This window comes from Megascapheus bottae, chromosome 23, assembly GCF_031878675.1.
Source record: "Megascapheus bottae isolate mThoBot1 chromosome 23, mThoBot2.hap1, whole genome shotgun sequence".
Taxonomy (NCBI): domain Eukaryota; kingdom Metazoa; phylum Chordata; class Mammalia; order Rodentia; family Geomyidae; genus Megascapheus; species Megascapheus bottae.
In genome coordinates this window covers 31,400,874-31,416,725 of record NC_143531.1, presented here as the reverse complement: position 1 = coordinate 31,416,725, position 15,852 = coordinate 31,400,874, and the positions used below count along the sequence as shown (strand labels likewise).

Sequence of the window (15,852 nt, the reverse complement as noted above, 5' to 3'; positions counted from 1 at the left end):
CATTTCTACTGACTGATACCAGTCTAGTTCCTAGAAGTAATCTGCTTTCTGCGTTTTTTTAAATGAGTCATGGTGGAAAATGTTAATGCTATTATTATTATTATTATTATTATTATTATTATTATTATTATTATTGCCAGTTCTGGCACTTGAATTCAGGGCCTGAGCACTGTCCTTGGGCTTTCTCAAGGCTAGCACTCTACCACGCTAGCCACAGCGCCACTTCTGGCTTTTTCTGTGTATGTGGTACCGAGGAATCAGACCTTGGTCTTTGTGCAAGCTAGGCAAGCACTCTACCACTAGGACAAACTCCCGGCCCTGTTTTGTTTAAAATCAAATTATACTATTTTGTTGATATTTGTGTTACTTAGGTAAGCTTTATAATAAGATCCATGATGAAATGCCTTGTTTTATTTATTTTTATTTTTTTGCCAGTCCTAGGGCTTGTACTTAGGGCCTGAGCACTGTCCTTGAGCTTTCTTAATGCTAGCACTCTACCACTTGAGCCACACCACCACTTCCAGTTTTTTTTTGTTTTTTTTTTTTTCCTGTGTGGTACTGAGGAATCAAAGCCAGGACTTCATGCAAGTACTCTTACTACTAGGCCACGCTCCCATTCTAGAATACCTTGTTTTGTTTTCTTCTCTGTTTTCTTTCTTTCTTTCTTTTTTTTTTTTTGTCATGGGCCTTGAACTCAGGACCTAGGCATTGGCTCTAAACTCTTCAGTTCAAAGCTATCGCTCTGCCATTTGAGTCACAGTGCCACTTCCAGTTTTCTGGTGGTTAATTGGGAGATAAGAGTTTCATGGACTTTAATGCCCAGGCTGGCTTTGAACTGCGATCTTCAGATCTTAGCCTCCTGAGTAGCTAGGATTACAGGCATGAGCCACTGGAGCCCAGCTGAAATGCCTTGTTTTCTATAAAAAATAAGATTTCTTATTTTCACTATCTTTTCTTAAATACACCCATGCATATTTGTGTGCACTTTGGAAGGAACATGCATACTTGAGTGTGTGTGTGCACACACATATACATACACTCATTCTAGCTTTAGAAATTTAAAATAAAACAATGGAATGACTGATACCTAGGGACAAGCAATGACTACAAATGGCTAGGAGGATATACAGGTAGAAACAGGGTAGTGGTTGAAATATTAACCATCAGAAACCAGTTTGCTATTATCCTATTTATCAACACTACTATTTGTTAATCAATCATTTTGTTTACTTTTAATCTGTATAAAACAGATAGAGTGCTTGCCTAGCATGCACAAAGACCCAGGTTCGATTTGGTACCACATACATAGAAAAAAGCTAGAAATGATACTGTGGCTCAAATAGTAGAGCTCTAGCCTTGAGAAAACCCAAGGACAGAGCTTGGGTCCTAAGCCCAAGCCCAGGACTGGCAGACAGAAAAAAAAGAAAAGAAAAGAAATAGAAATTACTATTGTTACTATAATATTTTGACAATATTTTGACATCTTCCCCCCAAAAGTAACATGTTACATTCAAACAACCTTATCTACTTTTAAACTTGACTAGGTTTCTTCATTCTTAGTCAATTATCAATCATGAACTTTTTTTTTTTTTTTTTTTTTTTGCCAGTCCTGGGGTTTGAACTCAGGGCCTGGACACTTTTTGCTCAAGGCTTAGCACTCTGCCACTGAAGCCACAGCACCACTTCAGCTTTTTCTGTGTATGTGGTTCTAGGAAATCAAACCCAGGACTTTGTGCTAGCCCCAAATTTTACTCTTCTTTGAAGAAGTTATTAGACTACAATGCTTAAGTAAAACATTGTAGATCCAGGCTCCAGTGGCTCAGACCTAGCTACTTTTACTACTCAGGAGACTGAGATCTGAGGATCACAGTTCAAAGCCAGCCTGAGAGCTAAAGTCCAGAGAATCTTATCTCCAATTAACCACAAGAAAACTGGAAGTGGCCCTGTGGCTCAACATAGTAGAGCAGTAACCTTGAGCAGAAGAGCTCAGGGACAAGGCCCAGGCCCAGAGTTCAAGCCCCATGACCAAAAACAAAAAAGTAAAAACAAAAACTGATCTTGATCCTTCAATTTCTTTCTTTTATCTTTTTAAGTTGAGTCAGTGATATCAATATCATAATGTAGAACTTGTATACCTTCCCAGGTCATACTAAATTCTGATCTGTTCATGGCATTTCTTGTTTTTATAGTTAAGATTAAATAAATTATATTCCTCCTCAGTAAAGTTTTACATGTGCCAGCCATGTGCATTCACTTATACAATGAATGAAACATACAACTTCTCCCATCAGGGTCCTTTGCTCTAGAATGATTTATCCATACATGTACACCTGAGAATATATGCAAGCAAAGATTCTTCTTTGTGAAAAATGCAGCTAATTTTGCCTCATTTTAATTTTAAGGTAAAACTGACACTTGAAAATGCATATGCTGTGGAAAAGGAAACTATCCAACCAAGAAAGAAAAAGACACAGTCGAACACAAGTGATTTAGTGAAGCTTTTCTGGGGAGAGGAGGTTGAAAGCATCCATCAGAATAATCTAAATTCTCCACATATCATCATGTATCTCACATTACAACTTGACTCAGAAACATCGAAGGAAGAGGTGAGGGTGTGCTTAAAAGTGTAGTCTTTCTATGTAAGTGTTTTCTTTTGATAAAGGAAGAATTAAAAGTGAGGTACCTAATCTTACACTTACTCAAAAATGTATATTTTATTTGTATTTCACAATACAAATGTTTTTTTAAACAAAAGTGAATTATTTCGTTGTTTTAAGCAATAGGAAAAAAGAGAAAGAAGATACTGTTGTATCTTCTAGCTTACAAACTAAGCTCCTATTACCCTGTGCTCCTGTTACTCTGCACTCCTTTTTAAGTTAGTCTTATTGAGGTATTGCTTTATATATTAAACTGTGTTAAACTGTGTTAAGTAAGTACAAATATAGTTGTGTAAACTATGTCATAAAAAGTTCCATCAACTCATTTTGTAATCAGTATTTTTAATCCATTCATATCTCAATGTTTATTAATCAAGTATGTCTGATATGGTATTAGATTTTATGTCTTTTTTTCTTGGGTGGTGAGGGGAAGTCCTGGGACTTGAACTCAAGGCCTGAGTGCTGTCCCTGAGCCTCTTTGTGTTTAAGGCTGGTGCTCTATCACTTGAGCCACAGCACTACTTCTGGCTAGTTTATTGGACTTTTGTGCCTGAACCGGCTTCTAACTGCAATCCTCAAATCTCAGCCTTCTGAGTAGCTAGAATTATAGATGTCAGACACTGGTGCCTGGCTACATTTTATGTCTTTTTAGTCACAAATAGGAAACCAATCTAGCTGGGCACTGGTGGATCACACCTATAATCCTAGTTACTTCCATGTGAGGTAAAAATCTGAAGATTGTGATTCAAAGCCAGTCTTGAGACTCTTATCTCCAATTAACACCCAGGAAAGCCTAAATAGAATCCTAAAGTTAGAATAGAAACCAAATCTACAGAGCAATTTTGAGCTTAAAGAACAAAGCTAAGTAAGGGCTGGGAGTTTGGCCTAGTGGTAGAGTGCTTGCCTAGTATGCACGAAGACCTGGGTTCTACCACATGCGTAGAAAAAGCCAGAAATGGTGTTGTGGCTCAAGTGGCAGAGTGCTAGCCTTGAGGAAAAAGCCCAAGGAATGCTCAGGCGCTCAGTTCAAGCCCCAGGACTGGCAAAAAAAAAGCTAGATGCTACCTGGGTGTAAAACATAGCACAAATCTAAATATAACTAAAAACAACATGAGGTTGGCATAGAAATAGATACTTAGACCAAGAGAACAAAATAGTCCAGATCTATCCTTATATATTTTGAACATAGGAGACCAAAAAAATGAGAAAAGCACAATTTCTTCAGTAAATAGTGTTGGAAAAACCACATGTCTACATGAACTAGACCTTTATCCCTTACAAGTTATAAGTATCAATTCTAAAAGTTTTAAGCACATTTCTCAAATTTTGAAATAGTATTCCTTTGTCTTCCGAATTCCATTATTGTAGTCATTTTTATGTTTTTTTTGTTTTGTTTTGTTGTTTTTTTTTTTTAATGTCAGTACTGGGGCTTGAACTCAGTGCCTGGGCCCTGTCCCTGAGCTGTTTTTGCCCGAGGCTGGTACTCTATACTTAGGCTGCAGAACTACTTCCAGCTTTTTCTTTGTGTGTGGTACTGAAGAATAGAACCCAGGGCTTCATTTATGTTACATAAGCATTCTACCACCAGTCCTTGGGCTTTCTCAAGCCTAGGTTTCTACCACTTCAGTCACAGCACCACTTTGCAGCTTTTTCTGTGTATGTGGTACAAAGGAACTGAACTTTGTGCATGCTAGACAAGCATTCTACCACTAGGCCAAACTCCTGGCCTCCCTTTATTATTTTTTTTTCTCCAGTCCTCGGGCTTGAACTCAAGGGTCAGAGCACCATCCTTGGGCTTTCCCAAAGCTAGACTTTGAGCCACAGCACCACTTCTGGCTTTTTCTAAGTATGTGGTACCAAGGAATCAAACCCAGGTCTTCATGCATACTAGGCAAGTACTCTACCAACAGGCCAAACTCCTAGCCCTCCTTGTTCACTTTCTTGTTTCTGCTATGTATAGAAGTATTTAAACTTTCCATTGTGTTTTTATTCCAGCAGAATTTTTTTGTTGGTTGTAGGGCTTCGACTCTGAGCCTGAGCTGTGTCCCTAAAGTCCTCAGCTCAAGGCTACCGCCCTACCTCTTGAGCCACAGTGCCACTTCCAGTTTTCTAGTGGTTAATTGAAGAGTCTTACAGTGTTTAGTGTGGTAGCTGGACTAGCTTTGAAATGCCATCCTCAGATCTCAGCCTCCTGAGTAGCTATGATTATAAGTGTGAGCCACTACACCTGGCTTTTCTTCCTCCTCTTCCTCCTTCTTTTCTCCTTTTTTTTTTTTTTGGATCATGGACTTGAACTTGGCTTGAGTATTGTACCTGAGCTCTTCAGCTCAAGGCTACCACCCTATCCCTGGGCCTGGGCATTGTTCCTGAGCTCTTCAGCTCAAGGCTACTGACCTACCCTTGAGCCAAGACCCATTTCCCATTTTCTAGAGGTTAATTGGAGATTAGAGTCTCAGGTCCTTTTGTCCCTGGGCTGGCTTTGAACCTTGATCTGCCACTACGCCTGGCTCATTTTTTTTTTTTTTTGCCAGTCTTGGGGCTTGAACTCAGGGCCTAAGCACTGTCCTTGGGCTTTCTCAAGGGTGGATCTCTGCCACTTGAGCCACAGCACCACTTCTGGCTTTTTTTTTTCTATTTACATGGTACTGAGGAATCCAACCCAAGTCTTCATGCTTGTGAGGCAAGCACTCTACCACTAGGCCAAACTCCTGGCCCTCTTTGTGTGTGTGTTATAGTATGAAAACCATCTCAAATTTAAGATGGGTAAGATGATAAAATATCACCATACTCTATTCTACTTTATTGTTGCATTCCAACTTTGCAAGTGTAATTAGTTTTGTCTTATGTTTAGATACATATTTGTATGATTGTATGCCAAATGAAGAAGTGATCTTTTGTAAGTCAGTATGAATGAACTTGAATTTAGACTACTAATAAGGGGGTGGGGGAAGGGAAAGTGGGAGAAAAACATAGGTAACAATGTTCAAGAAGTAATGTATCCACTGATAAATGTAACTATAACCCCTCTGTACACCATATCAACAGTAAAATACAATTAAGGCCAGGAGCAGGTGGCTCAGACCTGTAATCCTAGTGGCTTAGGAGGCTGATGTCTGAGGATCGAGGTTCAAAGCGAGCCTGGGCACTAAATAACGTGAGACTCATATCTCCAATTAATCACTAGAAAATGGAAAGTAGGGTTGTGGCTCAAGGGATAGAGCTGCAGTACAATACCCAAGCCCAAAGTTCAAGCCCCATGACCCACAATAAATTAATTAATTAAATTTCAAATAATGTCTTGATTACTATATATTTTAGTGTTATGACCAATTAGCACTTTCTGACTTATTTTCAAATATAGTTTGTATTTATTATTTAGAGAAAAGAAGGATTTAAAAGCAGCACAGACTGGAATGGTAAATGTGACACCAAAGCCTAAGAAGGCACACTAGCAAATAGGGTATTTAAATGATAATTTAAAGATTCAAGACATGCTTCTCTCCATGGATATAAAAAAAATTCACTGAAATGGAAAAGTTTACCCTTTTTGTTCTTAATTCAGAATCTAAATTTACCACAACAGAAATAATGGTTGGAAATTTGGGGGTAGAGAGAGTTCATTATTTATGTTTCTTTTCATTTAACAGCAGGAAATTCTATATCATTATCCAAAGTCTGAAGCATCTCAGAAACTTAAAAGTGTGAGAGGAATTTTTCTCACGCTCTGTGACATGCTGGTAAATGTAACTGGGACACAAGTTACCAGGTAATCACTAACTTATTTTATTTTATTTTTGTTAGTCCTGGGGCTTGAACTCAGGGCCTGGGCACTGTCCTTGGACACTTTTTGCTCAAGGCTAGCACTCTGGCACTTGAGCCACAGTGCCATTTCTGGCTTTTTTCTCTGTATGTGGTTCCAGGGAATCAAACCCAGGGCTTAATGCATACTAGGCGAGCGCACTACCACTAGGTTACACTCCGCCCCATAATCACTAATTTCTATTTAGTTTTAACGCTCTACTTATTTTTTTCAACATATCTGGTTCTAATCAAGTGCTACATACACTTATATCTATAATGTAGGTATCAGTATTGATTAATGAGATCTCTGCAGATATTCTGTTCATCGACTTATATCCAGAGTAATATAACTTCATTTATATAGTAGATTTTCAGTACAGTTATAGATCAAAGTGTTTGGGTACACTGCAATTAACAGAATTGTATTCTTCATAAAAGCATAATCTTTTAACATGGAATTAGGATTCCTGGATTCTTTGTGTTTTTATTGTAATTGTTAACTTGCTAGACAATACTTTTGTGGTTGGCACGAATGACTAAACAATTTTTTTTCATAGAAAATACTATTTTCACAAAAGTGATGGAAACATATGGAATATATACTTTAGGAGATATATTCCGAATTCATTGTCCCCTGTAAGCACTTTTTCTTGTGTGTATATTGAAGAGTAATAGGATCTGAACTCAGGTACCTATTGCTTTCTTGGCTTTTTGCTTATAGCTTATACTCAACTTGAGCCATGTCTCCAACTTTGCTTTTTGCTGGTTAACTGGAAACAGTCTCAGTAGACTTTTTCTGCCAGTCTGGCTTGGAAGCATAATTTTGGTCTCAGCTTCTAAGGTGCTAGAATTATAGGCTTACACCTCTAGTGCCTGGCTTTAAATTTTTTGTTTATTTTTATTTTTTTGGAGATCAATGAGGCTTGAACTCTGGGCCTGGGCATTGTCCCTGGGCTCTTCAGCTCAAGGCTAACACTCTACCACTTGAACCACAGTGCTAATGCCAATTTCCTGGTAGTTAATTAGAGATAAGAGTCTCACTGAGCTGGTGCAGTAGCTCACATCTGTAATTCTAGCTACTCAAGAGTCTGAGATCTGAGGATCATGGTTCAAAACCAGGCTGGGCACTAAAGTCCTAGACACTCTTACCTTCAATTAACCACTAGAAACTGGAAGTGGCCCTGTGGCTCAAGGAGTAGGAGAGAAGCCTTTAGCTGAAGAGCTCAGGGACAACGCCCAGGCCCAGGGGTAGGGAGGTACCCTTGACGCCCCATGGAGTTCAAGCCCCATGACCAACCAAAATAAAAAAAAAAAAAAAAAAAGTCTCATGGACTTTAGTGCCCTGGCTGGCCTTGAACCTCAGTCCTCAGATCTCAGCCTCCTGAGTAGCTTGGATTTGTAGGAGTTAGCCACTTAAGCTTAGCTCTTTTGTTTTCTTTTTTTTTTTTCACTTTTTAAGTGGTTTATGGAGATACAGAGTTTGTGAACAAATACATCATCCATTTTAAAGGTGGTCAAGTAAATAGTTCCAAGATATTTGTATCTACCCCAGAGTAAATTTTTGCAAAATTTAATTACCTCAGAAGTGCTGTGCCCTTTAATTAACAATTACACACTGCCCAAGCCATTTTGTATGACTAGAATCATGCTAGATATAGTTTCAGTAATAGCTACCCTCAAGTTTAATGGGCCTGGAGCAAGAAAAGGGATACTGGTGGGCGGGTTGCTGGTTTCATGGAGGTAGGTATATTAAGGGACCAAAAGTAGCAGAGGATAGACAAATAGACAAGGATGAGAGTAATAGGTTGTGATATGCATGTATCTCAGAGAGTTTTGTGGTTAAGCATTGAGTTATAATGGTTAATAATGGTTAATACTTGAGACTGTCTTCTGCCATTTGCCATAATATTTTTGAGGTACAGGTCTTCTTTTTAAAGGCAGTTTGTAACACTAGTAAGAAAGACTACACACTTATTTTCTCTGTATTTCTGTGGTTCATTGTATCTCTTGAGAACACATTAACTTTTTGCAGTTTCACAACTTGACAAAATAGTGCATATGCAAAATATACAGCTTGATCAGTTTTGATCTAAATGTGTGTTCTTCAGAACTGTTCCACAATGAACACATCCATTATCCCCAAGAGTTTCCTTGAGAACATTCTTATGTCTGAGTCGGAGTTATGGTTTGGTTACTTGTTTATATATTAAAATACCAGATTGGATTGTCACTTTCTGAGTTGGAATGACATTCTTCCTTTTTTTTTTTTGGAATCTCCTTAGCATGCCATGTTCAAAAGTAATCAAAGGTATAATAAACTAACCAGCTAGGATGGAAGCTTTCTTTTGAAGAAAACAATGGGTCTATTTTTGTTTGGACTACAGTAATGTGGTTGTTTCTATTTTTTAAAAAATTTAGAAAGTATAATTCCTTGCCTATGATTTCCTATAATTCCTTGCCTATTCTGTTTGGCAGTTAGATATATACCAAGAGTTATGCATATTAAATATTAACTTTTAAAATCATACTTTTTAAATCATGCCAAAACTTACAAGTTTTATAACCTTATTGACGCTCAAAGATACTCTTATTTTTTTTTGTTTTTGTGGGTCCTGGGGCTTGAACTCAGCCTGGGTGCTGTCCCTGAGCTCTTTAGCTCAAGGCTACCACCCTACCTTTGAGCCAGTCTCACTTTCCATTTCCTAGAGGTTAATTAGAGATAAGAGCTTCAGGTCCTTTTGTGCCTGGGCTGACTTTGAACCTTGATCCTCAGATCTCAGCCTCCTGAGTAGCTAGGATTACAGGCGTGAGCCACCCTGCTCATCAAGATATTCTAACTTCTTAAATTTATTTTTCCTTAGCTCATCCCTCCTTTTACATGGGAAGAAAATTCATGTAGCTTACTTGAAAGAATTGGACAAGTTGTTATTAATTGGCCTACCTGCTGAAGAGTAAGTTGAGATTTTTTTTAATGTAAGAAACATCTTGGGACCAGGAGCGTGGCCTAGAGGTACAGTGCTTGCCTAGCATGCACAAAGACCTGGGTTAGATTCTTCAGTACCACATACATAAAGCCAGAAGTGGTGCTGTGGCTCAAGTGGCAGAATGCTAGCTTTGAAAAGGTCCAAGGACAGTGCTCAGGCCTTGAATTCAAGCTCCAGGGCTGGCAAAAAAAAAAAAAAAAAAAAAGAAAGAAAGAAAATGAAAATGATGGTAACAAATCCAGTTTCATTAAAATTGGGGCATTTGGTCAAAAGACAAACTACTAATGACAGTTTTATGGGATATAATGATATGTTGTACAAGTATAATGGGATGATGGGTTATCTGTGTTCTTCTAGTATTAACAGGGCATAAATGTGCATTGAAGGGTCACTTGGACACACAGAGGCTATGGGCTGTCCATACGTTTTTCTCTTGTGGTATAGAGATAGCTGAAGATAGGAACTTCTCTTCTACTCAAAAGTTTAACAGTGATATAACATGAACTTTACATATTTGAAATTAACTTACTTAAATTAAGGGCAAACAGAAGGATATTTTGCTCAGAATTGAATGTCTTTAACAAAATATTGAGTATTTGTAACTTCCTTAGTGATACATCACCAACTATTGTGATCTTCCTTGTAACATTTTTCAAATACTTTAAAATACATCTTATTTCTTTTCTCTTGTTTTTCCAGTCCTGGGTTTTGAATTCAGGGCCTGGGCATTGTCCTTGAGTTTACTTAAAGCTAGAGCTCTACCACTTTTGCCACAGTACCACTTCCAGCTTTTTCTGTGTAGGTGGTGCTGAATCCAGGGCTTCGTGCATGCTATAAACCTAAATCTGGAGTTGAAGGTGATCAGTTATTAATGTAAAAAACAATTTGACTCCTAATTGACATATAGACCATATGTGTATATATATGTACATATATCATTGTGATTATGCTATAAGTAAAACTAGCAGATTTTTGCTCTTTCTAGAGTTCCTCTTCCCAAGCTAAGAAATATGATAGAAGATGTTGCCCAAACTTTAAAATTTATGTTTGCTTCTTTAGATGGGTAAGTATTTCTTTGAACTGATCTCAAGGGTTGTTTGTTTCTATTTTTGTGCCAATGCTGGGGCTTGAATTCATAGCCTCACCTCTGGTGCTGTCCCTCAGCTTATTTGCATAAGACTAATGCTCTACTGGTTAACTAGAAATAAGAGTCTCATGTACTTTACTATCTGTGGCTTTATACTGCCATCCTCAGATCTCAGCCTGGTAGGTACCTGGCTTAAAGTTTTAAATATATGATTCTATATTGCCTTTTGCACTTTATAGTATTTTTGATTGTTTGGCTATTTTCTCCCCTCCTTCTTTCTCTATCTTTAATAATAATAACTGCAGTGGAGACAAAGAACAATTTAGCTCTGTATTTTGAAGTTACTTGTAATTACTTGTGAGTAATGAGTATGGTAAGAAAGAATATTTATTATATATTTGAGTTATAGAAATTCAGAGAAAGGTTAGGTTATCTATCCTATGATAATGATCTATAATAAGGACAATGTTAAGATTCAAAGTCAAATGTGTACTATTGCAAAGTTTTTGTATTATTCTGTTGCGTAGAAGTTTCAAATGCCGGGCCGGGAGTTGGCCTAGTGGTAGAGTGCCTGCCTAGCATGCACAAAGACCCGGGTTCGATTCCTCCGTACCACATACATAGAAAAATGCTGGAAGAGGTATTGAGGCTCAAGTGGTAGAGCTCTAGCCTTGAGAAATCCCAAGGATACGGCTCAGGCCCTGAGCTCAAGCCCAGGACTGGCAAAAAAAAAAAAGAAGTTCAAATGCCTATTAAAGAGAAAGAAAAAGAGAGAGAGAGACAGAGACAGAAATAGAAAGAAAGAAAGGCGAGAAATAACAGGTAGGGTGAACTTCTAAACACTCTCTCCGCTGCCACAGTGTAACAGTGAGTATGAGACAAGAGGGTCCAACAGAGCTGGAAATTTGGAAAGAGGTAAGTCTCCTTAGGAGCCCACAAAAATGGCTGCCATAGGTTATTCTAACTCACAGCTCTTACTGTTTCAGCGCCTTCTGCCGAGTTGAGAACATTCCTTGCTTGGATCATTTTTTCTACTTGTTCTTTCAAAGAGCACTTCAGTGTGCTAAATTACATTCCAGTGTCTGTTCCAGTGCTCAACAATACGATGTTTCTAGTTCAGTTCTTCTAGACAACCTTCCTGGAGTTCGGTGGCTCATACTTCCACAGGAAATCAAGGTAATCTTACGTGATACATATGAATCAGAATCATTGTTTTCTTTTATTTTCCTTAGACTTTTTGTAATTGTTGAGAGTATGGGTAAAAATTAAAAGGACAATTGAGCTGGGTACTGTAATCCTAGCTATTAATGAGTCTGAGATCTGCAGATCATGATTTGAAGCCAGCTGGCATAGTAAAGTTGGGGAGACTTAGCTCTAGTAAACTACTCAGAAAAGGCCACAAGTGGCATTGTGGCTCAGGTAGTAAACCACTAGCCTTGAGCAAAAAAGCTTAGGGATAAAATTCAGACCTTAAGTTCAACTCCCAGGACCAGCTCAAAAATATGTTTTTTTATTAAAGAATTTATTAACACTGATTTTTATATCATATTTCAAATGACATGTTTAACAAGTGTTCAAGAAGGGAATCTCTATATACAATCACTGGCACTTAGTTTTTAGAACATAATCAAAATTAGGCTAAGGGTTTGTATATCATAGATACATATTAATTTATGAAATAAAACATTATGTCTATAGAGTCATAGGTTTTTATGTCTATGTAGTTATATTTATATTTCCAATACCATGTTCCAAAAATTTTTTTTAAAAAGAAAGGAAAGGAAAAAAAGGCAATTGGTTAATGAGATAGAAGGTCCAATGGAGTAAACTTAGAAAAATGTGGGTTTTTTTGTTTGTTTATTTTCATTTTTTAGTTATGTGGCTTGAATTCTGGGCCTGGGTGCTATCCCTAAGTTCTTTAAGCTCAAGGCTAGCACTCTACCATTTGAGCCACAGTGCCACTTCTGGTTATCTCATGGTTAATTGGAGATAAGAGTCTGCTGGCCAGCACGGTGGCTCATGCCTGTAATCCTAGCTACTCAGGAAGCTGAGATCTGAGGATTGTGGTTCAAAGCCAGCTAAGGCATGAAAGTCTGTGAGACTTTTATCTCCAAATAAACCGCCAGAAAACCAGAAGTGGTGTTGTGGCTCAAGTGGTAGAGCAGTAGCCTTGAGCTGAAGAGCTCAGGGACAGCACCCAGGCCCAGAGTTCAAGCCCCACAATAGACCGAGGGGGGGGGGGGAAGGAGTCTCCTGGACTTGTGTGCCCAGGCTACCTTTGAACCATGATCCTCCCAAGAAGCTAGGATTACAGGATTACAGATGTGACCCACCGGTGCCCAGCTCAGTGCATTTCTTTCTTTCTTTATTTTTTTTTTTGCCAGTCCTGGCTTGAGCTCAGGGCATGAGCACTGTCCTTGGGCTTTCTTAAGGCTAGAGCTCTACCACTTGAGCCTCAGCACCAGTTCCAATTTTTTCCTATGTATGTGATACGAAGGAATTGAACCCGGGTCTTTATGCATGCTAGGCAAGCACTCTACCACTAGGCCAAACTCCCGGCCCCTCAGTGCATTTCTTACATAACCATTTCTGAAAAATGAGTCCAAATGTTCATGTGATTTTTTTTTTCCTATAGATGGAATTAGACACAGCATTAAGTGACCTGGAGGCTGCAGATTTTTCAGAACTGGTAAGAGGAGGAAGGTTTTTAAGAAATTTTCAGTATTGCGGGTTTTTTTTTTTAATTGTACCTGGGAGGTTTTGTAATAATATTTACAACTTGTATACAATGTACCTGAGTCAAATTTTCCATATCTGTTAGTTTTTTTCTTCTTGCCTGCTTCTCCTTCATCTATCTCTTCTTTAACTTGTTGGGTAAGTTCATTGTATTCTTTCATATATACATCTAATGTAACTATATAGTATCTAGTCGTCCCTCCCCTTCATTCTCTACTTTCTCTGTGCTTCTTCCCATGAGTTTTCTCCCTACAGTTCCCCTTTCACAATCATACTTTTTTTTTTTTTTTTGTAAGATTACATGCTGCTGGGGCCAGGAGTGTGGTCTAGTGTTAGTGCTTGCTTAGCTCAGGAAGATCTGAGTTCGATTCCTCAGTACCACTTATATACAAGAAATCACAGTGGTACTGTGGCTCAAGTGGTAGAATGCTAGCCTTGAGGAAAATGCCCAAGGACAGTGCTCAGGCCCTGAGTTCAAGGCCCTGGACTGGTAAACAAAAAAAAAAAACAACAAAAAAAGAAAGCTCAAGGACAGTGCCCAGGCCTTGAGTTCAAGACCCAGAACTTGCGAAAAAGAAAAAAGATTGCTGTACATTAATGAAAATGTGATATTTGTCTTTCTAAGCTTAGCTTATATCATTTAATGTAATGTTCTCCTGAATTCATTTCTTAAATAATACTTGATTCTTACATATATTATACCACATTTTCTTTTCTATCTCTCTCTCTCTCTCTCTTTTTTTTTTTTTTTTTGCCAGTCCTGGGGCTTGAACTCAGGGCCTGAGCACTGTCTTTGGACTTTCTCAAGACTGACGCTTTACCACTTGACCACTAACACCTTTTTCTATGTATGTGATACCAGGGATTCAAACCCAGGGCTTCATGCATGCTAGGCTAGCGCTCTACTACTAAGCCACTAAGCCATGCTCTCTGCCCTACACCACATTTTACCAAGTCATCATTTTCAGAAACCTAGGCTGGTTCCATATCTTGGTTATTGTATGTAGTACTGCTGTAGGCATGGATACACAAGGGTCTTCCTTACATATTGGTTTACATTGCTTTAGCAGGATCATATACTACTCTAACATATACTTCTGTTTTTAGTTTCTTAAGAAACTTTCATACCAAGTTTTGTACTAGCTGGATTCATTTATATTCCTTTAAACAGTATATTAAAGATCCCTTTTTTCCACACCCTCATTGGCATTTGTTGTTGCTTGTTTTCTAAATGATAACCATTATGAAAATTATGAGGTGAAATTTCAGTGCCACTTGGATTTATATTTCATTTGTGACTAAGGATGCTGAACATTTCTGCTATTACTCACTTGTTCCTCTTGAGAACAATTTATTTAGTTTGTACATTTATTTTTAATTTAAATTTTATTGTAAAGGTGATGTACAGAATGGTTATTATTAAGTCAAGTAATGAGTACATTTCTTTCTTTTTTTTTCTTTTTTGGTCAGTGGTGGGGCTTGGACTCTGGGCCTGGGCACTGTCCTTGAGCTCTTCAGTTCAAGGCTACCACACAACCCCTGTAGCCACATCACCACTACTGGTTTTCCAGTGGTTAACTGGAGATAAGAGTCTCCAGTCTTTAGTGCCCAGTGTGAGCCACTGCATCTGGCTTTTCTTTTCTTTTTCTTTTTTTTTTTTCTTCTTTCTTTCTAAACGCAGGGCCTGGGCACAGTCCTTGGGCTTCTTTTGCCCCAGGCTAGCACTCTACCACTTGAGCCACCCATGCCACTTCCTTCTTTATTGGAGATAAGAGTCTATAGGGGAAGGGTGTGGTGGCTCACACTTGTAATCCTAACTAGTCAGGAGGCTGAGATCTAAGGATCAAGGTTCAAAGCCAATCTGGGCACAAAAGGACCTGAGACTCTTATCTCCAGTTAACCTCTAAGAAATGGGAAGTGGGGTTTGGCTCAAGGGTAGGGTGGTAGCCTGGAGCTGAAGAGTTCAGGGATAACACCCAGGCCCAAGGGTAGGGCAGTAACCTTGAGCTGACGAGCTCAGAGAGAAGCACCCAGGCCAAGATCAAGCCCCATGACCCACGAAAAGAAAATAATCTATAGGGGACTTTTCTGCTCAGGCTACTTCAAACCATGATCCTCAGATCTCAGCCTCCTGAGTAGCTAAGATTACAGAAGCTAGCCCCTAGTACCTGATTCTAGGGTCTTTTGACAAAGCTCAGCTCACTGTAGCTTTTTTGGGCATATTTCTTGATTTTCTATACTATTGGCCTGCCCATTCATTTTTTGTGCTAATATTATGCTAGTTTTGTTCCTATGGCAGTGTGGTATAATTTGAAGTTAGATATTAATAATACCTCCAACATTGTTTGTTTTGCTCAAGATTGCTTTGGTTATTTGGAGATTTTTTAGGATTCTGTGTGACTGTCAGTGTTGTTTTTTTCTGGTTCTATGAAGAATGACATTGGGATTTTTGATGGGAATTGCATTGCATCTGTAGATTGCTTTGGGTAACCACAATTTTATCAATCCATGAACATGGGAAAACTTTCCATCTTCTAATGTCTTTACTTCCCTTCTTAGTGTACTTTTAGTTTTCATTATAGAAGTC

At 38.5% G+C, this 15,852-nt stretch overlaps 1 protein-coding gene across 1 annotated transcript in view; it reads left to right on the top strand.

The window, feature by feature from the left end:
* Intu (inturned planar cell polarity protein) overlaps nt 1–15,852 on the top strand; it is a 42,251-nt gene that overhangs the window by 8,246 nt on the left and 18,153 nt on the right. Inside the window, exons 4-9 of the mRNA XM_090356976.1 lie at nt 2,403–2,606; nt 6,305–6,423; nt 9,320–9,409; nt 10,428–10,505; nt 11,516–11,705; nt 13,165–13,218. Of these exons, the coding sequence (XP_090213102.1) occupies nt 2,403–2,606; nt 6,305–6,423; nt 9,320–9,409; nt 10,428–10,505; nt 11,516–11,705; nt 13,165–13,218 (735 nt within the window). The remainder of the gene's footprint in view (nt 1–2,402; nt 2,607–6,304; nt 6,424–9,319; nt 9,410–10,427; nt 10,506–11,515; nt 11,706–13,164; nt 13,219–15,852) is intronic.